At 34.4% G+C, this 19561-nt stretch overlaps 1 protein-coding gene across 9 annotated transcripts in view; it reads left to right on the forward strand.

Moving 5' to 3' along the window:
* LMBRD2 (LMBR1 domain containing 2) overlaps nucleotides 1–19561 on the forward strand; it is a 49006-nt gene that overhangs the window by 20533 nt on the left and 8912 nt on the right. For 8 of the 9 annotated variants that reach the window (XM_055555166.1, XM_055555164.1, XM_055555163.1 and 5 more), the window contains 10 exons: nucleotides 2892–2966; nucleotides 5105–5218; nucleotides 5577–5760; nucleotides 6142–6323; nucleotides 6891–7024; nucleotides 12096–12201; nucleotides 12837–12934; nucleotides 16053–16156; nucleotides 17344–17390; nucleotides 18669–18774. In XM_055555166.1, coding sequence (XP_055411141.1) covers nucleotides 2892–2966; nucleotides 5105–5218; nucleotides 5577–5760; nucleotides 6142–6323; nucleotides 6891–7024; nucleotides 12096–12201; nucleotides 12837–12934; nucleotides 16053–16156; nucleotides 17344–17390; nucleotides 18669–18774 — 1150 coding nt within the window. Of the gene's footprint in view, nucleotides 1–2891; nucleotides 2967–5104; nucleotides 5219–5576; nucleotides 5761–6141; nucleotides 6324–6890; nucleotides 7025–12095; nucleotides 12202–12836; nucleotides 12935–16052; nucleotides 16157–17240; nucleotides 17391–18668; nucleotides 18775–19561 lie in introns of those variants that run through there. The other variant, XM_055555170.1, reaches the window with a different exon arrangement.

Genomic DNA, 19561 nt, shown 5'->3' on the forward strand with positions numbered 1-19561 from the left:
GCCTTATAAAGGAAGTTTTTTGTCCTTGTTTCTATAAAGGACAGTGAGACACAGAGAGGGAAAGTTTCCCACGTGCAACACAGTTACCGAGTGACGGAGCCAGGCAGTCTGACTCTAGTTTGTGCTTTTAGAAAAGGATCAGGCCCTTTTCTGTAAAGGGCCAGATAGTAACTATTTTAGGCTTTTTGTGCCATATACTCTCTGTTGCAACTGCTTCACTGGCTGGCTGCTTTAGCATGAAAGCAGCCATACCCAATATGAATGAGCAGTGGATGTGTTCAGATAAGAACAGATGGTGGGCTGGAGTGGATCTGGTTTGCCGACCCCTACTCTTAAACATTATGTTCATTGCTTTCTTTGTTCTTTTTTGAGTGTGGTGTTCCCAGATTCTTGGAACCCTCTTTTCTCCATTCTCTTTCGCTAATTCCTACTTCATTTTCAGTTCTCAATACAAGTGAGAATTCTTCAGGGAAGCCTTCTCTGGTAGTTTCCTGGGGCTGCCATAACAAAGTACATGAACTGGGTTGTTTAAACAACAGAAATTTTTTGTCTCAGAGCTCTAGGGGCTAAAGTCCAAGATCAAGGTGTCAGCATGGTTGGTTCCTTTAGAGGGCTATCGGGAAATTTGTACCACATCTCCTGTCTTCTGATAGTTAACTGACAATCTTTGATGTTCCTTAGCTTGTAGATCTCTGTCTTCATATTCACATGATATTCTCCCTGTGTGCCTGTCAGTGTCCAAATTTCCTCTGTTTATAAGGACACCAGTAAGATTAGGGGCCCACTCCATTCCAGTAAGCCTTTTCTTAATTTAACCAGTAAAAGCTGTGAAATCCTATTCCCAGATAAGATTACATTATAAAGTACTGGGTGTTGAGACAACATATGATTTTTGGGGGAACAGAGTTCCAGCCCATAACACCTCCCTTGGTTCTCTAAATTCTTAGATACTCAGCAACCATTTTTAAGTGAACAAAAGAATGAATACTGATTCTTTGATTGTGGTTGAAAATTTTTATGTTAGCTTTTCAGCATTTATTTATAAAATGTTAAGAACTGTAGCATTCCTTAGGCATATGATGGATATTATTATATTTTTCAAAAGAAATTTATATTTGGTAATTTTTATACTTGATATATTTGAAGATTTTTGAATATTTGAATTTTTAAAAAAATTTGAAGATTTATATTTGATAATAAAATACTTAAAAGATCATTTGATAGCTTTCTACTCAAAAGTTGATATTAAAATTCAGTTCTTTCTTCTGTTGATAGGCCTGTTCATTGACCTCAAAATGAACTGCTGCTAAGGCCTTCTGGAGTACTTTGCTTTTAGTCTTCAACCTGATCAAGCAGTACTCAGGCCATTACTCTCCTTACCTGTTAGTCACTGGATTTCTTTCACTTTCCTGAAACTCCTTGTTCTCTTCTGCTTGGAGACTTTGTACATGCTGTCCCTCTGTCTGGAATATTCTTACTCTTTCCTTTGATTGGCTGACTCCTATCCTCAGTTTAGCTTTTTATCTCAGTTTAAATAATCAGTTCATCAGAAAATTTTCCATGTTAGATTATAGAGCAGTTTTCACACCTTTCTGTTTGAATCATACCTGTTTTCTTCATTCAGCTAAGCTCTTTGATAGGAGCAATGTCTGTTGGTACAGATTATTCATGGGTCTGCGTATTTTAAATTTTGGTGGGTATTGCTAAATTATTTTCCAAATAGGTTATTTGACATTTTATTGTATATAGGAGGCCTTTCCCCCTACAGTCTTACCTCATTACAGAATAGCAATTTTTTATAATTTTGTAAGAAAACTGTCCTCATTTTAAAAACTTGTAGTTTTTTTAGTGAGATTGAATATTTTTTTCAGTTATTTATTGGCCAGTGGCATTTCCTCTATAGCTTCCCATTTTTCTATTGATTTTTAAAAATGCTTCATATATTAAGGATAGTATTTTTTTCCATATATATTTTATTTTTTCACAGTTTTGTCTATACACCCTATGGTGTCTCTGCCTCCAGTTTTACATCCCTTAAGGCCATTCTCTGACCTATAATCAGAATGTTCTTTTTAATATCCTGGTTGGTTCATTTTTACCTCCCAGCCTTTGAACATACTGTTTCTTCTTCCTAGAAAAGTGGTTCCAACTTTTCAAAAATTTCCTGTAGTATTATAGGATATTGTGATTCTTTGAGAACTAGTGCTTCTAAAGATTCCCTTCCCTGATGACTTCGTGCCTTTCTTACTCTTTAAATTGTTCATTTAATTATCTCATCACCACACTGTAATCTTAGTGAAAGCCTTACAACACCATGTCTTCCCACTCCACCCTCCAGTATGGATTGTGGTGACCTTTCACCTAGGACAGTGCTGACATATAATGTACTCTTAATCTTAAAAATGTGGAATGAATCGTTAGTTATGACTGCTGAAAGTACTCTGTTGTTGGAAAGGAGCAGGTGCTTTGTGATATTTTTAGTCTGTTCTGCTTCTTCTGTTTTCTTTGCTGCATTTTAGATAATGAGATAATTGAGCTTGAGGAGCAAGGTGGAAGAACAAAGTCTTGTTCTTTTAGAATCGCAAAGTTTGACAGATGGTTCATGAGTTTTTCTAATGCATATTCATCTTTGTATACCAAATGATAAGGCGGTAAATTTAGAAATTTATAGAAAGTGTGAGGGTGTAGATAATTTGTTCTATAATTTTATATTTTTATTTTTGTTATTAAGAACTTTTATTCAGAGAATGGAACTTTATTATATGCTGAGTAATTTAGGTTGTTACTAAACTTGTGAGAATATATATAGTACCTAGAGCATCCTGATTTGAAACACCTAATCTATAGAAATGGAAATGGAAATATTTTTATTTCTCTTACTGTTCTTATAGGAAGTTCGTAAAGTGAATGAGAGCATCAAGTATAACCACCCACTGAGAAAATGTGTTGACACAATACTTAAAAAGGTAATTAAATAATATTCTCATCTACTTTCTTTTGAAATATAAATCTACATAATGTAATATTATAATAAAAGCATCAGAAAAGTATACAAACAGCGTATGATTGACGTCTTCCAGCCTTTTCCATTTTTATGTTAACAGTAAATTAATAGTAATTTGTACATAAAATTTGTTATTATATGTTTAACATTATTTACTGGCAGTATGTTCCATTGAAATGTGTCTATAGAGATTACGTTAAATAATGTAAAATTATTGCTGTGACACAGGGACGGAGATGGACCTTTACAGGTTGTAACAATGTCATTAAATGTAGTCACTGAAGGCATATCTCTTGTAAGAAAATAAACTAAGTTCTCAATAATCACTTTTAAGCAGCTTTGTACATGTTATTTTATAAGCATATTTCATAAAATAAATATTATAAGATATTTAATATGTATATTTAAAAAGAAACTATACGATTAAGATTTTGATGCCTTAGTATTAAATTGGAGGTATTCAATACTTCCAAAAATGATTATTCCATAAATGAGTTTCCCAGTTATCTTCTCAGCAACCATAGAACCACTGAACTATGCCTTTTCCTATGTTTATTTTTAAAGACTTGTATGTAAGTCTTTTTTTAATTCAAGTAGCATTGATTTATGACATTTTAAGTTTTGTGTGTACGTTATATTTCTACTTCTTTATACCCTATACCATCCTCACCACCAAAATTTATTTTCCATCAGTTACCCATACAGTGGAACCCCTTTACCCATTTTACCCTATCCCTATTACTACTTTTTTCTCTGTATGAGTGTTTGTTTGTATTTAGTTTGGTTTATTCATTTATTTTATTAGTTTTTTATACTCCACATATGAGTTAAATCATATAGAGTTTTTCTTTATCTGACTTATTTCACTTAGCATAATACCCTCCAGATCTGTGTTGCAAATGGCAAGATTTTGCCCTTTTGATGGCTGAGTAGTATTCCACTGTGTGTGTGCATGTGTGTGTGTCTGTACACATATACCACATCTTCTTTATCCATTCATTCATTGATGGGCACTTAGATTGTTTATTGGCTATTGTAAATAATGCTGCAGTTTATAGGGGTACAGATATCTTTTAGGATTAGTATTTTCTTATTCTTTAGATAAAATCCCAGAGGTGAGATAGTTAGATCATATGGTAGTTCTATTCTTAATTTTTTGAGGACTCACCATACTATCTTTCATAATGGCCTGCATCAATTTACATTCTCACCAATCGTGTGTGAGGGTTCCATTTTCTCCACATCTTCACCAACACTTGTTATTTCTTATCATTTTGATAATAGCCATTTTGATGATTTGCATTTCTCTTAATAGTGATGTTGAACATCTTTTCAAGTACTTGTTGGCCACCTGTATGTCTTCTTTGGGAAATATCATCTATTCAGCTCCTCTGCCCATTTTTCAGTCAGATTATTCATTGTTGAATTTTATGAGTTCTTTATATATTTTGTATATTAATCTCTTATTGGATATATCATTTGAAATTCTTCTCTCATTTGGTAGGTTGTCTTTTCACTTTATTGATGGTTTCCCTTGCTATATAAAAGCTTTTTAATTTGATGTAATCACATTTGTTTATTTTTGCTTTTTCTTCCGTTGCCTGAGGAGACATATCTAGAAAGATATTTGCTAAGAGTGATATCAGCATCCTGCCTATATTCTGGGATTTTTATGATTTCAGGTCTTACGTTCAAGTTTTTAATCCATTTGAGGTTGAGTTTTATCTATCATGTACAATTGTGGTCTAGTTTCTTTTTTTCTTTTTAATTTTTTGCATGTGGCTATTCAGTTCTTTTCCTATGTTTAAATCTGTCATACTAATCATTAGCTAGTGTTTCTTTTGATTAAGATGACAGTCATGAGAATCAATTCTCTAATCATTTATCTTATATTTGCTACCTTTTGAGACCTATTTATGGAGGTTAACTAACTTGCCCAAGTTCATAGGTGTATTAAATGACTAATAGGGTAGGTGACTCCACATCTGGAAGATATTTGCAAGAAAATTAGATATGCTTAAGAATGAAAGATTCTTAACAAAAATAAAATTTTTTATCTTTTTCAAATAAAATTTCTAAAAATCTACTTGTTCCTTTTAGTGCCCTATAGAGTATCAGGAAAAAATGGGCAGGAACATGGATGATTATGAAGATTTTGATGAAAAGCATAATACCTACCCAAGTGAAAAAAGTCTGGTAAAACTACATAAACAGGTAACTTTATATAGCCTTTTTACCTTCTGATGATTTTAGTTAGATTTACTGCCCACAAAAAGGGAGTTTTGAGTACATGTATATGAGAAACTTCCTTTGATCTTGTCCTTATCATTATTCTTGGAAGTGTTTTAACTTCCTGTTTCTTGACAGGAGTACTGTTGGCATTTGGGGAGGAGAACTATTCACTGAGCAAACTGTTACATATATTACAGAATATTAACATCCTCAGCCCCACCCAGTAAATGCCATTAGCACTTCCCTGTTGTTGTGACAAGCAAAACATGCTCCATAGTGGGCAGTTGAATCACTGTTGTTTCAGAACACTGACAGGTGTACCCCCTGCTGTGTTTTTTAGGTGATTTATTCAGTTCAGAGACATCGACGAACTCAAGTACAATGGCAGATTCTTTTGGAACAAGCATTTTATCTAGAAGATGTAGCAAAAAATGAAACAAGTGCTACTTGTCAGTTTGTTCATACCTTTCAATCGCCAGAGCCAGAAAATAGATTTATTCAATATTTTTATAATCCTACAGTTGGTATGTAATTTTTGATATACATTTCAAAGTTTGATGCTGATAATTTTCCTGATGGAAAGTGTATATTTTCACCAATGCAGAGTTGAATTATAATTGTGTTTTTTGACTTATACCAATTTGAGTTTGATGTTTCCTCATGATCTGCATGATTCTGCAGGTTCTGCATTTTTGGCAGGAATATGTTGTGTTCTTCTCAGAGTAGGAGGCCCATAATATCAGTTTGTTCTATTATTGGTGATCATTTGTTTAGGATAGTGTCTGCTTGTTTCCACCAGTATGTCTCTCTGCAAATGTATCTTGTGTGGAGGAATTTCAAAACACTGTAAATACACTGTTGCTTCTTTATGGTTTTCCTAATCATTTTTTCTTCTTATCTTACAGAGTGGTACTGGGAATGTCTTTTGCGACCCTGGTTTTATCGGATACTTGCTGTGGTGTTGTCCATATTCTCCGTGATAGTTGTGTGGTCAGAGTGCACATTCTTTAGCACTAGACCTGTCTTATCCCTCTTTGCAGTCTTCATACAGCTGGCTGAAAAAACATACAATTATATTTATATCGAGGTCAGTTTATTTTATATCTGTCATAAATAAATGTCAGTCGTGGTTTAAGTTTAATTCTTAACTGTTGTATCTTTTCTCCACATATTTCTTCTAGTAATAATGAAAGCAGTGAAGTTCCCTCACAGTGGTGTTATTCAGATTTCCAAAAATGAGCTTCATTATTTTACCCAGACTATAAAAACTAAGAACTGTATTTGAGGAGAGATGAAAAGGTGCAAAATAGTGCACAATATTTTTATGACAATATTTTGATCCTCTTTATGCCAGTGAAGCTAGATAAATTATAGTCTTCATGTGAAGAGTTGCCAAGGGAATGAGAGAACAGGCTCAGTTCAGGAGGTAGATTTGAAATTTATGGATAGGATAGGGACTGATTAAGATCTAGATTTTTTCATAATTTCATTTTCTGAGGTGGTTAAAAAGCTACTATTACTGTGTTTAAATTTTAGAATGTCAATAAATGTTCGTTGGAATGAAAAGATAATGCTTATAATAGTATATAAAGTTCTAAAGTCTATTAGTCTGAAACTGGGTGTTTTTTTTTTTGTTTTTTTTTTTTTTTTTCAGATTGCTTGCTTTCTTTCCATCTTCTTCCTCAGTATCTGTGTTTATTCTACTGTGTTCAGGATTCGTGTATTTAACTATTACTACCTGGCTTCACATCACCAGACTGATGCTTATAGCCTTCTTTTCAGTGGCATGTAAGTAGACTGTGTTTAGAAACAAGGAAAATGTCTCCATTACATGAATGTCTCTTTTATTTTTTCTTGTTTATGGCTCTTTTACTAACACCTATATTTCTATGAGCTAGTTCTATGAGCTAGCTAATTAATCTAACAAGTATTAATTAGATACTTGTTGATTGGTAGCTAAATCCTGCTTGAAGTTTAGGGTTAAAATAGGTATGCTAGATTAGGAAGGAAAAGAAGGGCATAGTGAGTCTGGATTTACCAATTAGAAGTCAGTAAATAGGTTAGTAATAATAGAAACATTTGATATTTTAGAGACTAAGTCTAGAAAGTGTTCTGAGAATCAGAAAAATTCAGTGATCTCACACTGAATTGTGGAGGACTAAGAAGATCAAAGAAAGGCGATGCCAAAGAATGCTCAAACTACCGCACAATTGCACTCATCTCACATGCTAGTAAAGTTATGCTCAAAATTCTCCAAGCCAGGCTTCAGCAATACGTGAACCGTGAACTTCCTGATGTTCAAGCTGGTTTTAGAAAAGGCAGAGGAACCAGAGATCAAATTGCCAACATCTGCTGGATCATGGAAAAAGCAAGAGGGTTCCAGAAAAACATCTATTTCTGCTTTATTGACTATGCCAAAGCCTTTGACTGTTTGGATCACAATAAACTGTGGAAAATTCTGAAAGAGATGGGAATTCCAGACCACCTGACCTGCCTCTTGAGAAATCTGTATGCAGGTCAGGAAGCAACAGTTAGAACTGGATATGGAACAACAGACTGGTTCCAAACAGGAAAAGGAGTACGTCAAGGCTGTATATTGTCACCCTGCTTATTTAACTTCTATGCAGAGTACATCATGAGAAACACTGGACTGGAAGAAGCACAAGCTGGAATCAAGATTGCTGGGAGAAATATCAATAACCTCAGATATGCAGATGACACCACCCTGCTGGCAGAAAGTGAAGAGGAACTCAAAAGCCTCTTGATGAAAGTGAAAGAGGAGAGTGAAAAAGTTGGCTAAAGCTCAACATTCAGAAAACGAAGATCATGGCATCTGGTCCCATCACTTCATGGGAAATAGATGGGGAAACAGTAGAAACAGTGTCAGACTTTATTTTTTGGGGCTCCAAAATCACTGCAGATGGTGACTGCAGCCATGAAATGAAAAGACGTTTACTCCTTGAAAGGAAAGTTATGACCAACCTAGATAGCATATTCAAAAGCAGAGACATTACTTTGCCAACAAAGGTCCGTCTAGTCAAGGCTATAGTTTTTCCTGTGGTCATGTATGGATGTGAGAGTTGGACTGTGAAGAAAGCTGAACGCTGAAGAATTGATGCTTTTGAAGTGTGGTGTTGGAGAAGACTCTTGAGAGTCCCTTGGACTGCAGGGAGATCCAACCAGTCCATTCTGAAGGAGATGAGCCCTGGGATTTCTTTGGAAGGAATGATGCTAAAGCTGAAACTCCAGTACTTTGGCCACCTCATGCAAAGAGTTGACTTATTGGAAAGGACTCTGATCCTGGGAGGGATTGGGGGCAGGAGGAGAAGGGGACGACAGAGGATGAGATGGCTGGATGGCATCACTGACTCGATGGATTGAGTCTGAGCGAACTCCAGGAATTGGTGATGGACAGGGAGGCCTGGCGTGCTGCAATTCATGGGGTTGCAAAGAGTCAGACACGACTGAGTGACTGAACTGAACTGAAGAAGATCAAAAGAATAATTTTTGCTAAGAGATTTAGCAGAATTTTAGAGAGATGGCTCCAGCTTGGGCTAAATTGCACAATCTATTGTTTGTCCATATTATTAAACTATTTACATTAAGTTTTTAGGGCTGGACTTTGGGAACTTCAAAGGAATCAATATCTGAAGCATCTCTAAGACTTTTTTTTAACCTTTTCCCCCAAATAATTATAGATTCAAAGGAAGTGGCAAATACAGTACAGAATCTTAGTAACCTTCACCCAGCCTCCCCCAATGGAGACATTTTATACTGCTGTTGTACAATATCAAAAGCAAAACTTTACACAGACACATTACTGTTAATGAGACCACAACAGACTTTATTAGCTCTCACTTTTTTTTTTATACTTTTTTCATTTGTGTGTGTGTGTATGTGTAGATTCCTATAACCACCACCATAATCAAGATACAGAATATTCTGTCACCCCAAAATAACTCCTCATATCACCTGTTTATATTCATACCCTCTCTTCATTGTCATCGCTTCCTGTTCTCCAGCTCCTTGTTTTGTAAGGTTCTCTTTTTATCTGGTCACAACTCTCCAGAAAGTAGGCATAGAAGGAACATGGCTCAGCATAAATAAGGCCATATATGACAAACCTACAGCAAACATTATCCTCAGTGGTAAACAACTGAAAGCATTTCCTCTAAACTCAGGAACAAGACAAGGGTGCCCACTTTTACCACTGTTATTCAACATAGTTTTGGAAGTCCTTGCCATCACAATCAGAGAAGAAAATGAAATAAAAGGAATCCAGATTGGAAAAGAAGTAAAACTCACACTGTTTGCAAATGACATGATTCTCTACACAGAACACTCTAAAGATGCCACCAGAAAATTACTAGAGCTAATCAATGAATATAGTAAAATTGCAGGATATAAGATTAATACACAGAAATCCCTTGGATTCCTACATACTAACAATGAAAAATTATAAAAAGAAATTAAGAAAACAATCCCATTCACCACTGCAATACAAATAATAAAATACTTAGGAATAAATTTACCTAAAGAGACAAAAGACTTGTATGCAGAAAACTATAAGACACTGATGAAGGACATCAAAGATGAACAAGTGGAGAGAGGTTGGCACAAAAATAGAAATATAGACCAAAGGAACAAGATAAAAAGTCCAGAGATAATTCTACACACCTGTGGGCACCTTATCTTTGACATAGGAAGCAAAAATACACAATGGCGAAAAGACAGTCTCTTCAACAAGTGGTGCTGGGAAAACTGGTCAGCTGCCTGTATAAGAATGAAATTAGAACATCTTCTAACATCATACACAAAAATAAACTCAAAATGGATTAAAGACCTAAATGTAAAACCAAAAACTATAATACTTTTAGAGGAAAATAGAGCACTCTGACATAAACCACAGCAAGACCCTCTATGTTCTCCTAGAATAATGGAAATAAAAATAAACAAATAAGACCTAATTAAACTTAAAAACTTTTGCACAATGAAGGAAGCTCTAAACAAGGTGAAAAGACAACCCTCAGAATGGGCAAAATTAATAGCAAACAAAACAACTGACAAAAATTTAAGCTCCTAAGTATATAAGCAGCTCATGCAGCTCAACAGCAGAAAAACAAACAGCCTAGGATAAAAGTGGGCAGAAGACCTAAACAGACATTTCTCCAAAGATGACATACAGATGGCTAATAAACACATGATAAAATGCTCAATGAAGCTCAAAATTATTAGAGAAATGCAAATAAAAACTACAATGAGCTATCATCTGACTCCAGTCAGAATGGCTATCATCAAAAAGTCTACAAGCAATAAATGCTGGAGAGGGTGTGGAGAAAAGGGACCACTCTTACACTGTTGGTGGGAATGCAAATTGATATAGCCACTATGGAGAACAGTATGCTGTGCTGCTGTACTTAGTTGCTCAGTCTTGTCCGACTCTTTGCCACCCCATGAACTATAGCCCACCAGGCTCCTCTGCCCATGGAATTTTCCAGACAAGAATACTGGAGTGGGTTGCCATGCCCTTCTCCAGGGATCTTCCTAACCCAGGGATTGAATCCATGTCTCCTGCATTGCAGACAGATTCTTTACTGTCTGAGCCACCAGGGAAGCCCAAGAATACGGGAGTGGGTAGCCTATTCCCACTTCTCCAGGGGATCTTCCTGCCCCAGGAATCAAACCAGGGTCTCCTGCATTGCAGGAGGATTCTTTACCAGCTGAGCTACCAGGGAAGCCTGGAAAGCAGTATAGAAATTCCTTTAAAATCTAGGAATGAAGCTACGATACAACCCAGCAAGTCTACTACTGGGCATATACTCTCAGAAAATCAGAATCGAAACAGACACATGTACCCCAATGTTCATTGCAGCACTACTTAGAATACCTAAGACAAGGAAGCAACCTAGATGGCCACTGACAGATGAATGGATAAGGAAGTTGTGGTATATATACACAATGGAATATTACTCTGCTATAAAAAGAAATGCATTTGAGTCAGTTCTAATGAGGTGTATGAACCTAGAGCCTATTGTCCAGAGTGAAATAAGTCAGAAAAAGAGACAAATGTATATTAAAACATATACATGGAATCTAGAAAGATAGTACTGACAATCCTGTTTGCAGGGCAGCAAAGGAGACAGACATTTTGGACACAGTGGGGGAAGGAGAGCGTGGAATGATATGAGAGAAAAGCACTGAAACATACACATTACCAAATGTAAAATGATAGCCAGTGAGAAGTTGCTGCATAACACAGCCCAGCCCAGTGCTCTGTGACAACCTGGATGGGTGGGATGGGGAGGGATGTGGGAAAGAGGGGTCAAGAAGGAGGGTACATGTATGCCTAATACTGATTCATGCTGATATATGGCAAAAGCTGTCACAATATTATAAAGTAATTATCCTCTAATTAAAAAAACAAAATATAATTAAAAAAACTGAGCTCCAACAATTATTTATATCTGTAGTTGTCAGAGTTGACATAATGTGATACAACTTCAGATCTTTTATGTACTGAGTACAATTCGCTTTGAGGATTGAGCTAAATTGCACAGAAGAGGCACATACAAAACCACTCTACAAATTGTTGGGATAAAGCAGTGGCAAACCTCACCAAAGGAGGCATCCTGAGGCTGGAGTTTTGTTTTGTAGGTGTTGATGTTTTTTAGGAAACTGTGGTATTAATAGGACTTTCAGAATGTCTTTCAAGTAAGGGCAGTTCATATTAAGAATTCAAAATACAAATAGATGAGAATAATGGAATGATCTGAAACATTCTCAGTGTATTTCAAGATAACATAAAATGTGTATTGCTGCTTTATTCTTATATATTGTGTTTGTTTATGCTTTATTGCAGGTTATTTTGCCGTTTGACTCCTCCTTTATGTCTTAATTTCTTGGGTTTGACCCACATGGATTCATCCATCTCTCACCAAAATACACAGCCAACTGCTTATACATCTGTAAGTATGGTAAAAAAGAGTTCTTTAGATTCATTATCTATATGGGATGCTATTATTGTGAAATTTCTTTTTACTGCTGGCAAACAGATCTATTGCATTATTAGAATCTTTTAAAAAATTACTTGAACTTTCTTTTACACATTGTATATGTAGTTACTAATGACTGGGTAAAGGTGATATTGCTTTTGTTTTATTATAAACAAAATTTTTTGGTCCAGCTAAGCATATTCACAGACCTGACCTATAATAATATTAACCTTTATGTTTATAGTCTTAGTGTAATTGATGATTTTCAGTAATATTTATATAATATTAATTTCTTAGGAGAAAATAAGCCATATCAAGATATAATAGATACATAACATTGTATTATTTTAAGGTATACAACATAATTAGTATATGTATATATTGTGAAATAGTTATCACAGTAAGTTTAGTTAATATTCATCACCACACAGTCACAGGTTTTTTCCTCTTGTGATGAGGACTTAAAAATCAGTCTATTTAATGCTTCTACTTTTTTGAAAACTCCAAATTTATTTATATAGCTGGTTATGATAAACTTTCTAATGATGAAAAAGAATGAAATATATAGAGCTGTACTGATTTAACTAAATTTTTTTCTCGCTCCTTAGATTATGGGTTCCATGAAAGTTTTATCCTTTATTGCAGATGGTTTCTATATATATTATCCTATGTTGGTGGTAATTCTCTGCATTGCTACGTATTTTAGGTAAGAAACTTAACATTGCTTGTTTTTTCTTATATATATATATATATATATATATATATATATATATATATATATATATATCCTGATCTGGATATCTTTCTCCTTAAAATTCTTTTAAATATTCACTGATTGGGTTTTAGTTGTTTGTTTTATTGTGGCTTTGGAAATGCTGGGGGTAGTTTAAAGAGATTGCTTGAGTGCTGGGTCAGGGTCTCCCTCCAAAGATACTTTCAAGAAAAGAGAGTTATTCTAAGTATTTGGCCTACAAAGTGATAGGATTAATAACAGAATGTTAACTCTGAGTCCTGGCCTTTGGTCATGGCAGCCAGTGTATCTGATAAAACACCTGCTTGCCCAGCTTCTATTTGGTAACATGTATTAGTCTTAGGGCTTTCCGCATAATAATTTTTGGGTTTCTGGATGTTTCAGACCATAATCAGCACAAAAGATCAGTTAAGGACAGTTGTAATCAGACAGTACATGGAAAGTACATGGACTACTCTTTTTATCAGATCAGAAAAATTGGTAGAAGCTTGGCAGAGATCTGACTCAAGAGGAGTTAAAAGACAGGTGTCCTTGGCTTCTAGCACCTTGTCTTCCCTACTTTCACGTTAAGTGCCTTCATCCTGTACTCTGCCTACCTTCTTCACTGCTTCAGTGCTCCATGACACACCAAAAATGCTACTTAAAAAAATTTTATTGATAATAAGTTTCATCCAACCACTTTTCATTTAAATCTTTCAGTATAATTAGTTATTACAAATAGTTTACAAATAGCATATATTATTATACTAATATTTTAACACTTGGATATTGAGTAAAAAAGACCAATATTATTTGAAATAAATTCTCTGTTGAATTTTTTTAAAGCATCTATATTTTATCTTCTCATAAGTAAAGGAGCCAAAGGATTATAATTTAAAATAAAACTTAATATGAACTGGTGAAAATGAAAGTCTCTCAGTCGTGTCTCTTTGTGACCCCATGGACTGTAGCCCACCAGACTCCTCTGACCATGGAATTCTCCAGGCAGGAATACTGGAGTGGGTTGCCATTCCCTTCTTCAGGGGATCTTCCTGACCTGGGGATTGAACCTAGGACTCCTGCATTGCAGGCGAATTCTTTACCAGTTGAGCTATCAGGGAAGCCCATGAACTGATAAAACAATATAATATTTTCAGCTTTTTTCTGTAAGGTAGGAAAGACAGAGGTTTATATTTATTATGAAAATGATGTGTTAAAAATAAGAGACCAGTCATCCTTTGGATGTCCAAAACTAAACTTTTTTTATGTGCTTATTCATTTAAAAAGTTTATAAACTACAAATGGAACATTAAGAGCTTGTGATGTATAAATCTTATTTCCTCATCTTAGTGGTTATCTTGGTAAGATTGGCATCTCTACTTAAGGTTAGCATCTTATTAGATTGACATATGCATCAAGGAATAGATGGATGGGATAGTGCCTTGTCAACTCTAAAATTTTAATGTAAGGAATTGTGTCTAAAAGGAAAATTGTTTAACTTAAAAATATTTCTTTAAAAGTGTTGTTTTATAATTAAGATAAACTTTGCTAGTTTTTTAAGGAGACAAACTCCTTAAAGTTTGTCTTTAAGGAAAAGAAAGGTCATATACCTCAATTATCAAATTATATTTTTATAATTTATATATATTATATATGTAATATATAATATAATATATATTTATATTTAAAAATATACTGTATTATAGGAATATTTGAAGAAATGCCTTGCAGGCATTTCAGCATTAACTTGACTTTATAGGTCAGTTTTCTTTTGGAATGCTGCCATAATAGTCTAATTCCTTTATTACTAGCACATAACCATACACAGAACTATTAATAATATTCAGACTTAACTGCCTAGAGCCTATAAAGCTGTTTCCTGACACTTTAAACAAAGCTACAACCTTTCCAGAGACAATGATCTCATCCTGCAGTATAGTATTCCCACAGGTATATAAGGATGGTAGGGGAATATTTAAAGTCACAGAATTAGCATGACCGTCCACCTGAAACCCCAATTTTACTCACTGGTAAGTCATACAAGCATTCCTTATATATTAAAACAAGCAGATAATTTATGAACTAGTCAGATTTTTACACATCACTGATGTGAAATGGGAGATCTTTTTTCTTAATTGCTTCACTGTTTTCTCTTCTTCCTAACACACATGAATACACACACACACACACATACACATACACTCCTCCCTTTCTTCTTCCTCTCTCTCCCTTGCTTCATGTATGGTGTTCAGAATTCTGCCATTAAAAGTACATTAGTAAAAAAGTTTGAAAACTAAGGTAGTAAAAAGAACTTGGTCTTTGTTTTGTTTTAGATTTAAATCCTCAGCTCTAAAATTTATTAATTGGCCTTTAGCAAAGTATTTAACACCCTTTGCTTCTGTTTCCTTATCTATAAAGTAATATTTATCTCTTAGAGTTATAGTAAGATTTAAATAAGAGTAACTGTAAACTATCTGATGCATAATAGTAGTTTAACAGATATTAATCCTTCCTTCCTTATGTACCATATTTTCAGAGTATTCCTGTCCTGCACAACAATGAGGTTTAAAGTAAAAACCAGATAAGATATAAATGATAGCCCCCAGATAAGCTGTAATAATCAATTCTGAATTTATAGTAACACTGATTTAAATAGAATTGACTAGTTCTCCGGATTAACAAAACAGAACATGAAAGTCAGTTTGCATAATTAAGACTTTCTAAGCCAAGAATATTCTGCACTTGTAAATACTGGTTATATATGTGTATTAAAATTGCTGTTTGAATACCAGAAAAGAATAAATTGCTTTTGTATTATAGCTATTGCTTAGCATCCTGTTATAATAATCTTCTGAAAGTATGCTGTGGCCTGACTTAATTTGTGTCTGTAAGAAGTCGGGCTTTGGTGCATACCCTAGTCAGTGGAGCACTGGGCATTTAAGTTTCTTAGAAAGGGAAATAAGTACTTTTTGAAGAAAGACATATGTAGCGCTGTAGAACTTGACATGATAACTAGAAATACAACAGAGGCTTCCAATTTAAACATTTACAGTATGAAATAATGCTTATCTTTTTGAAAATCTACTTTTATTAGCTTGGGAACTCGTTGTTTGAATCTACTTGGTTTCCAGCAGTTCATGGGAGATAATGATATGACATCAGACTTAGTTGATGAAGGAAAAGAATTAATTAGACGAGGTAAGATTTGTCTTTTAAAATAAATGAAGAGAAAGTACTTATTCAAAATACAAAATTAATGTTTGTATGATTTGAAACTTCTAATCTATCTTAAGACATTACAAATTAATGTGTTTTAGCTAAAATTCTATGGAAAGCCTTCACAGCAAAAAAAAATTTGAAAACATATATGGTTATTTCATCTGTCTTTAAGAAATTCTGTAGCAGAAATTGTTAATATGTCTGCAACTAAATAATACCCTTGTTTAGTATTGGAGTCATTTTCTTGTTTTCTTTGAAATAGATTTGTCAAATTGAATACAATATAAAACTCATTAAAGAATCACCATTAGTTTAATAATTTTTCATTCAAACCAAGGCTGGTTTTTAGAATGTAGTGATCATTAACAGCCTGTTAGAATGCATTGTGCTCTACTGGAATCTAATCTCAAAACTGAGTGTATCAAATTTCTTGATGTTCAAGTGATGGTAGAATAGGAAGGAAAAGAAGAACAAAACTTGAGTTTGGGGACATTGGTTTTTAGGCATTCTTCCTACTTGAGCATGGGGTTCTTTATGATCTTATTTAAACATAAACCCCAAATGTACTATGGCTCTAAAATATGCTAGCGTAGCCTTCACATGCTCTCACAGGAAGGTGGTGCCTAGTTAATTAATATAATAGTTCTGCTGTTTGCATTAATCAGACTTCATCTGGAGTATCATATCCAGTCCTGGATAAGATTTTCAAGAGTAGGACTGGTAAGTCAGAAAGAATTTAGAGGAGGGTAGGCAGAATGATGAGTGTGTCAGGTATATCTTATGGGAAAAAAGCACTGAGTATATAGCCAGAAGAGAGTAATGGCAAAAAAAAATCTTATGCAGAAAAAAGTATGAATTTTAATTTAGAAGACAAAAACGAAGAAAAAGAGAAGCTGCCTAGAAGCACATTTCAAGTCACCATGGGGAGAAGTTCTTCCTCACTGAAACTGTTTAGATAGAGCCTAAGAGCGATCTCCAGCAGAAGTTGGGAAGGTATTCTCTATGGAGTTAGGTGACCTCTCCGGTTCTTTCCAACAATAACCTATTACCTTTGACTTTGTAGTAATTTAAAGGAAATTGGTCATAGCCTGATACCTTTACTTCAGTTACTCTACATCTAATTAAACCATATTATACCAAATTTGAGACCACTTTTCTGTCTCTAGAGAAGAGAAAAAGGCAACGGCAAGAAGAAGGTGAAAATAGAAGAAGAGTAAGTATAGTACTTACTAACTTGCTATAACCTAAAGATTAATGGGAACTATCATAAGAATCTAATTGATTTTGACTGAAAACAATGGGACAGTGATATAGGATGTATTTTTACAGAAAGGCGATTTTAATAGTTTCAGATATGCATGCTAGGAATTCTGTCAGACCTGTTCTAAAAAGTCATTAGTAATAAATTACTTCATGTCCAACATCTAGAAGTTTCTTGCCTAAGCTAGGGGCAGTAAATATTTATTGAATAAGAATAAATTCATGCAGTCTTGCTGTTGAAGTGATTTTGATTGCTTGAAAAATATGCTTTTTTGTGTTATGGCATTAATTTTATTCCTCTTTAATTTTTCTTAAGTCCTTTGTTTGCTAAGGCAAACTAACCTCCTTGAGAACTGAAAAGGCAAAAAGTGAGAAAAATCTAGTCATAGTCACTATAAATTTTCAATACCCGAGTGTGTCCATACTGGAGAAGGGAAGACTCAGGAGACATGATAGTTGTCTTTGTGTATTTTAGTGTATGTCGTGGAAAGGGAGACTTGTTCTTTATTTCTGAAGGCATAACTAGCACCAAAGAGTGGAATAGAGTTCACCTCTATGTGAAAACTCAGGGTTTACCAAAATTGGAACAGGATGATCAAACATAGAATTTTTCACATCTTCTAATAAGAAAGCCAAATAGCATCTGGCATGACTATTTTAGAGTGAAACTCTGCACTGCATGGGTTCCTTTCAATTCTAAGAATAATGAGTAGAATCCCAGTTAAGATTTTAGTGCAATTAAGACACAATGCCACGTGAGTCATTACCTAATTATGTTTATCTACAACTTTAATTTTGCTATCAAAAATGACTTTTTGGGTCTCAATGATTTGTAGAATCGTATTTGGGTAGAATAAAATTTTATTAACATCTTATTAATTATTTTGAGTTTCATAATCCTTCTATGGTCAAGATAACCTTACTGTAGTTATAATATTATTTTGACATTTTAGATGGAAGTCAATAACTTAAAATAATCATAGCTAGTAAAACTGTCTATAAATGTCTTCAAGTTAAGTTTGATGACTATTAAAATCATTTAGAAATAAAGGAAATTATCTATGATTTCTAAAGGCACTGTGCTAATTATACTGATTATCTGACAAATTCCTGATGAAAAAGAATTAGATTATATTACTCTACATATATAATCTAATATTAATCAGTTATCATTGATGAATTATTTTCTGACTGTGTGTTCTCATGTTATATGTTTGTGATTCTTTTCTAGGAATGGAAAGAGCGTTATGGACACAGTAGAGAAGATTCCACTAGAAACAGAAATGTTCATATTGACCCAAAAGAATCAAACTTCTCAGAAATGAGTACCAACCGATGTAAGTAGTTTATTATCTAGTTTTTGTAAGAAATTTTTTTCTTATGCTTGCTTTTCTTTATAGAATAATAAGTGAGGTTCTGCAGTGCCTTTCCTTTTTTCATCCCTCAGTATATGGGAGGAAGAGGAAAGTCAAATATGCATTAGGTAGGAGAAGGAGACATCTGGGACATCAAATGAATAGTTGTCATTATACTATCTAAATAATAGTACTTATCCCAGGCATATTTTTGGCAGGTATCGGTTTCTATTAACCTAGATGTTTTTCAGGCTATTTGGTCATTTTTATAATAAATTACTGACTGACTCTTATGTGTCGGGTACTTTCCCAGGAGTATGAAGAAGACAATTTCCATCCTTGGTTTGCCCTTAATTGAATGAGGAACTGATACCAGGCAGAAGACATTGGCCAGTGGATTGAGTCAGGAAGCCTCCCCACATTCTTGATTTTGTCATATGCTTTTGGGAGGGTGACAAGAGACCTATTTGTGTGTAGGATCCAGCACTGAGTAGAAGGGAGAGGAGAGATGCAGGGATGCTGAGAGAGTGTAAGGGTGCACACATGATGCTGAAGGACTCAGCTCAAGGGAGGAAAAGGAATTCTTCATTGGGAAAAGATTTCTGTTATAAAGAAATACTATTTAGGAATGAGTAGTACTTAGCCAGTTGAAGGGGTTTTTAGGCAGAACAAAGAATGTGCAACATGCGAGAACTTTTGGGGCAATGTAGATTTTCCTCTATGACTAGAACCTGAAGTATGAGAAGCTTGATGAGAGGAAAGGCTACAG

The sequence above is a fragment of the Bubalus kerabau genome, chromosome 18, assembly GCF_029407905.1.
Source record: "Bubalus kerabau isolate K-KA32 ecotype Philippines breed swamp buffalo chromosome 18, PCC_UOA_SB_1v2, whole genome shotgun sequence".
Classification (NCBI taxonomy): Eukaryota; Metazoa; Chordata; class Mammalia; order Artiodactyla; family Bovidae; genus Bubalus; species Bubalus kerabau.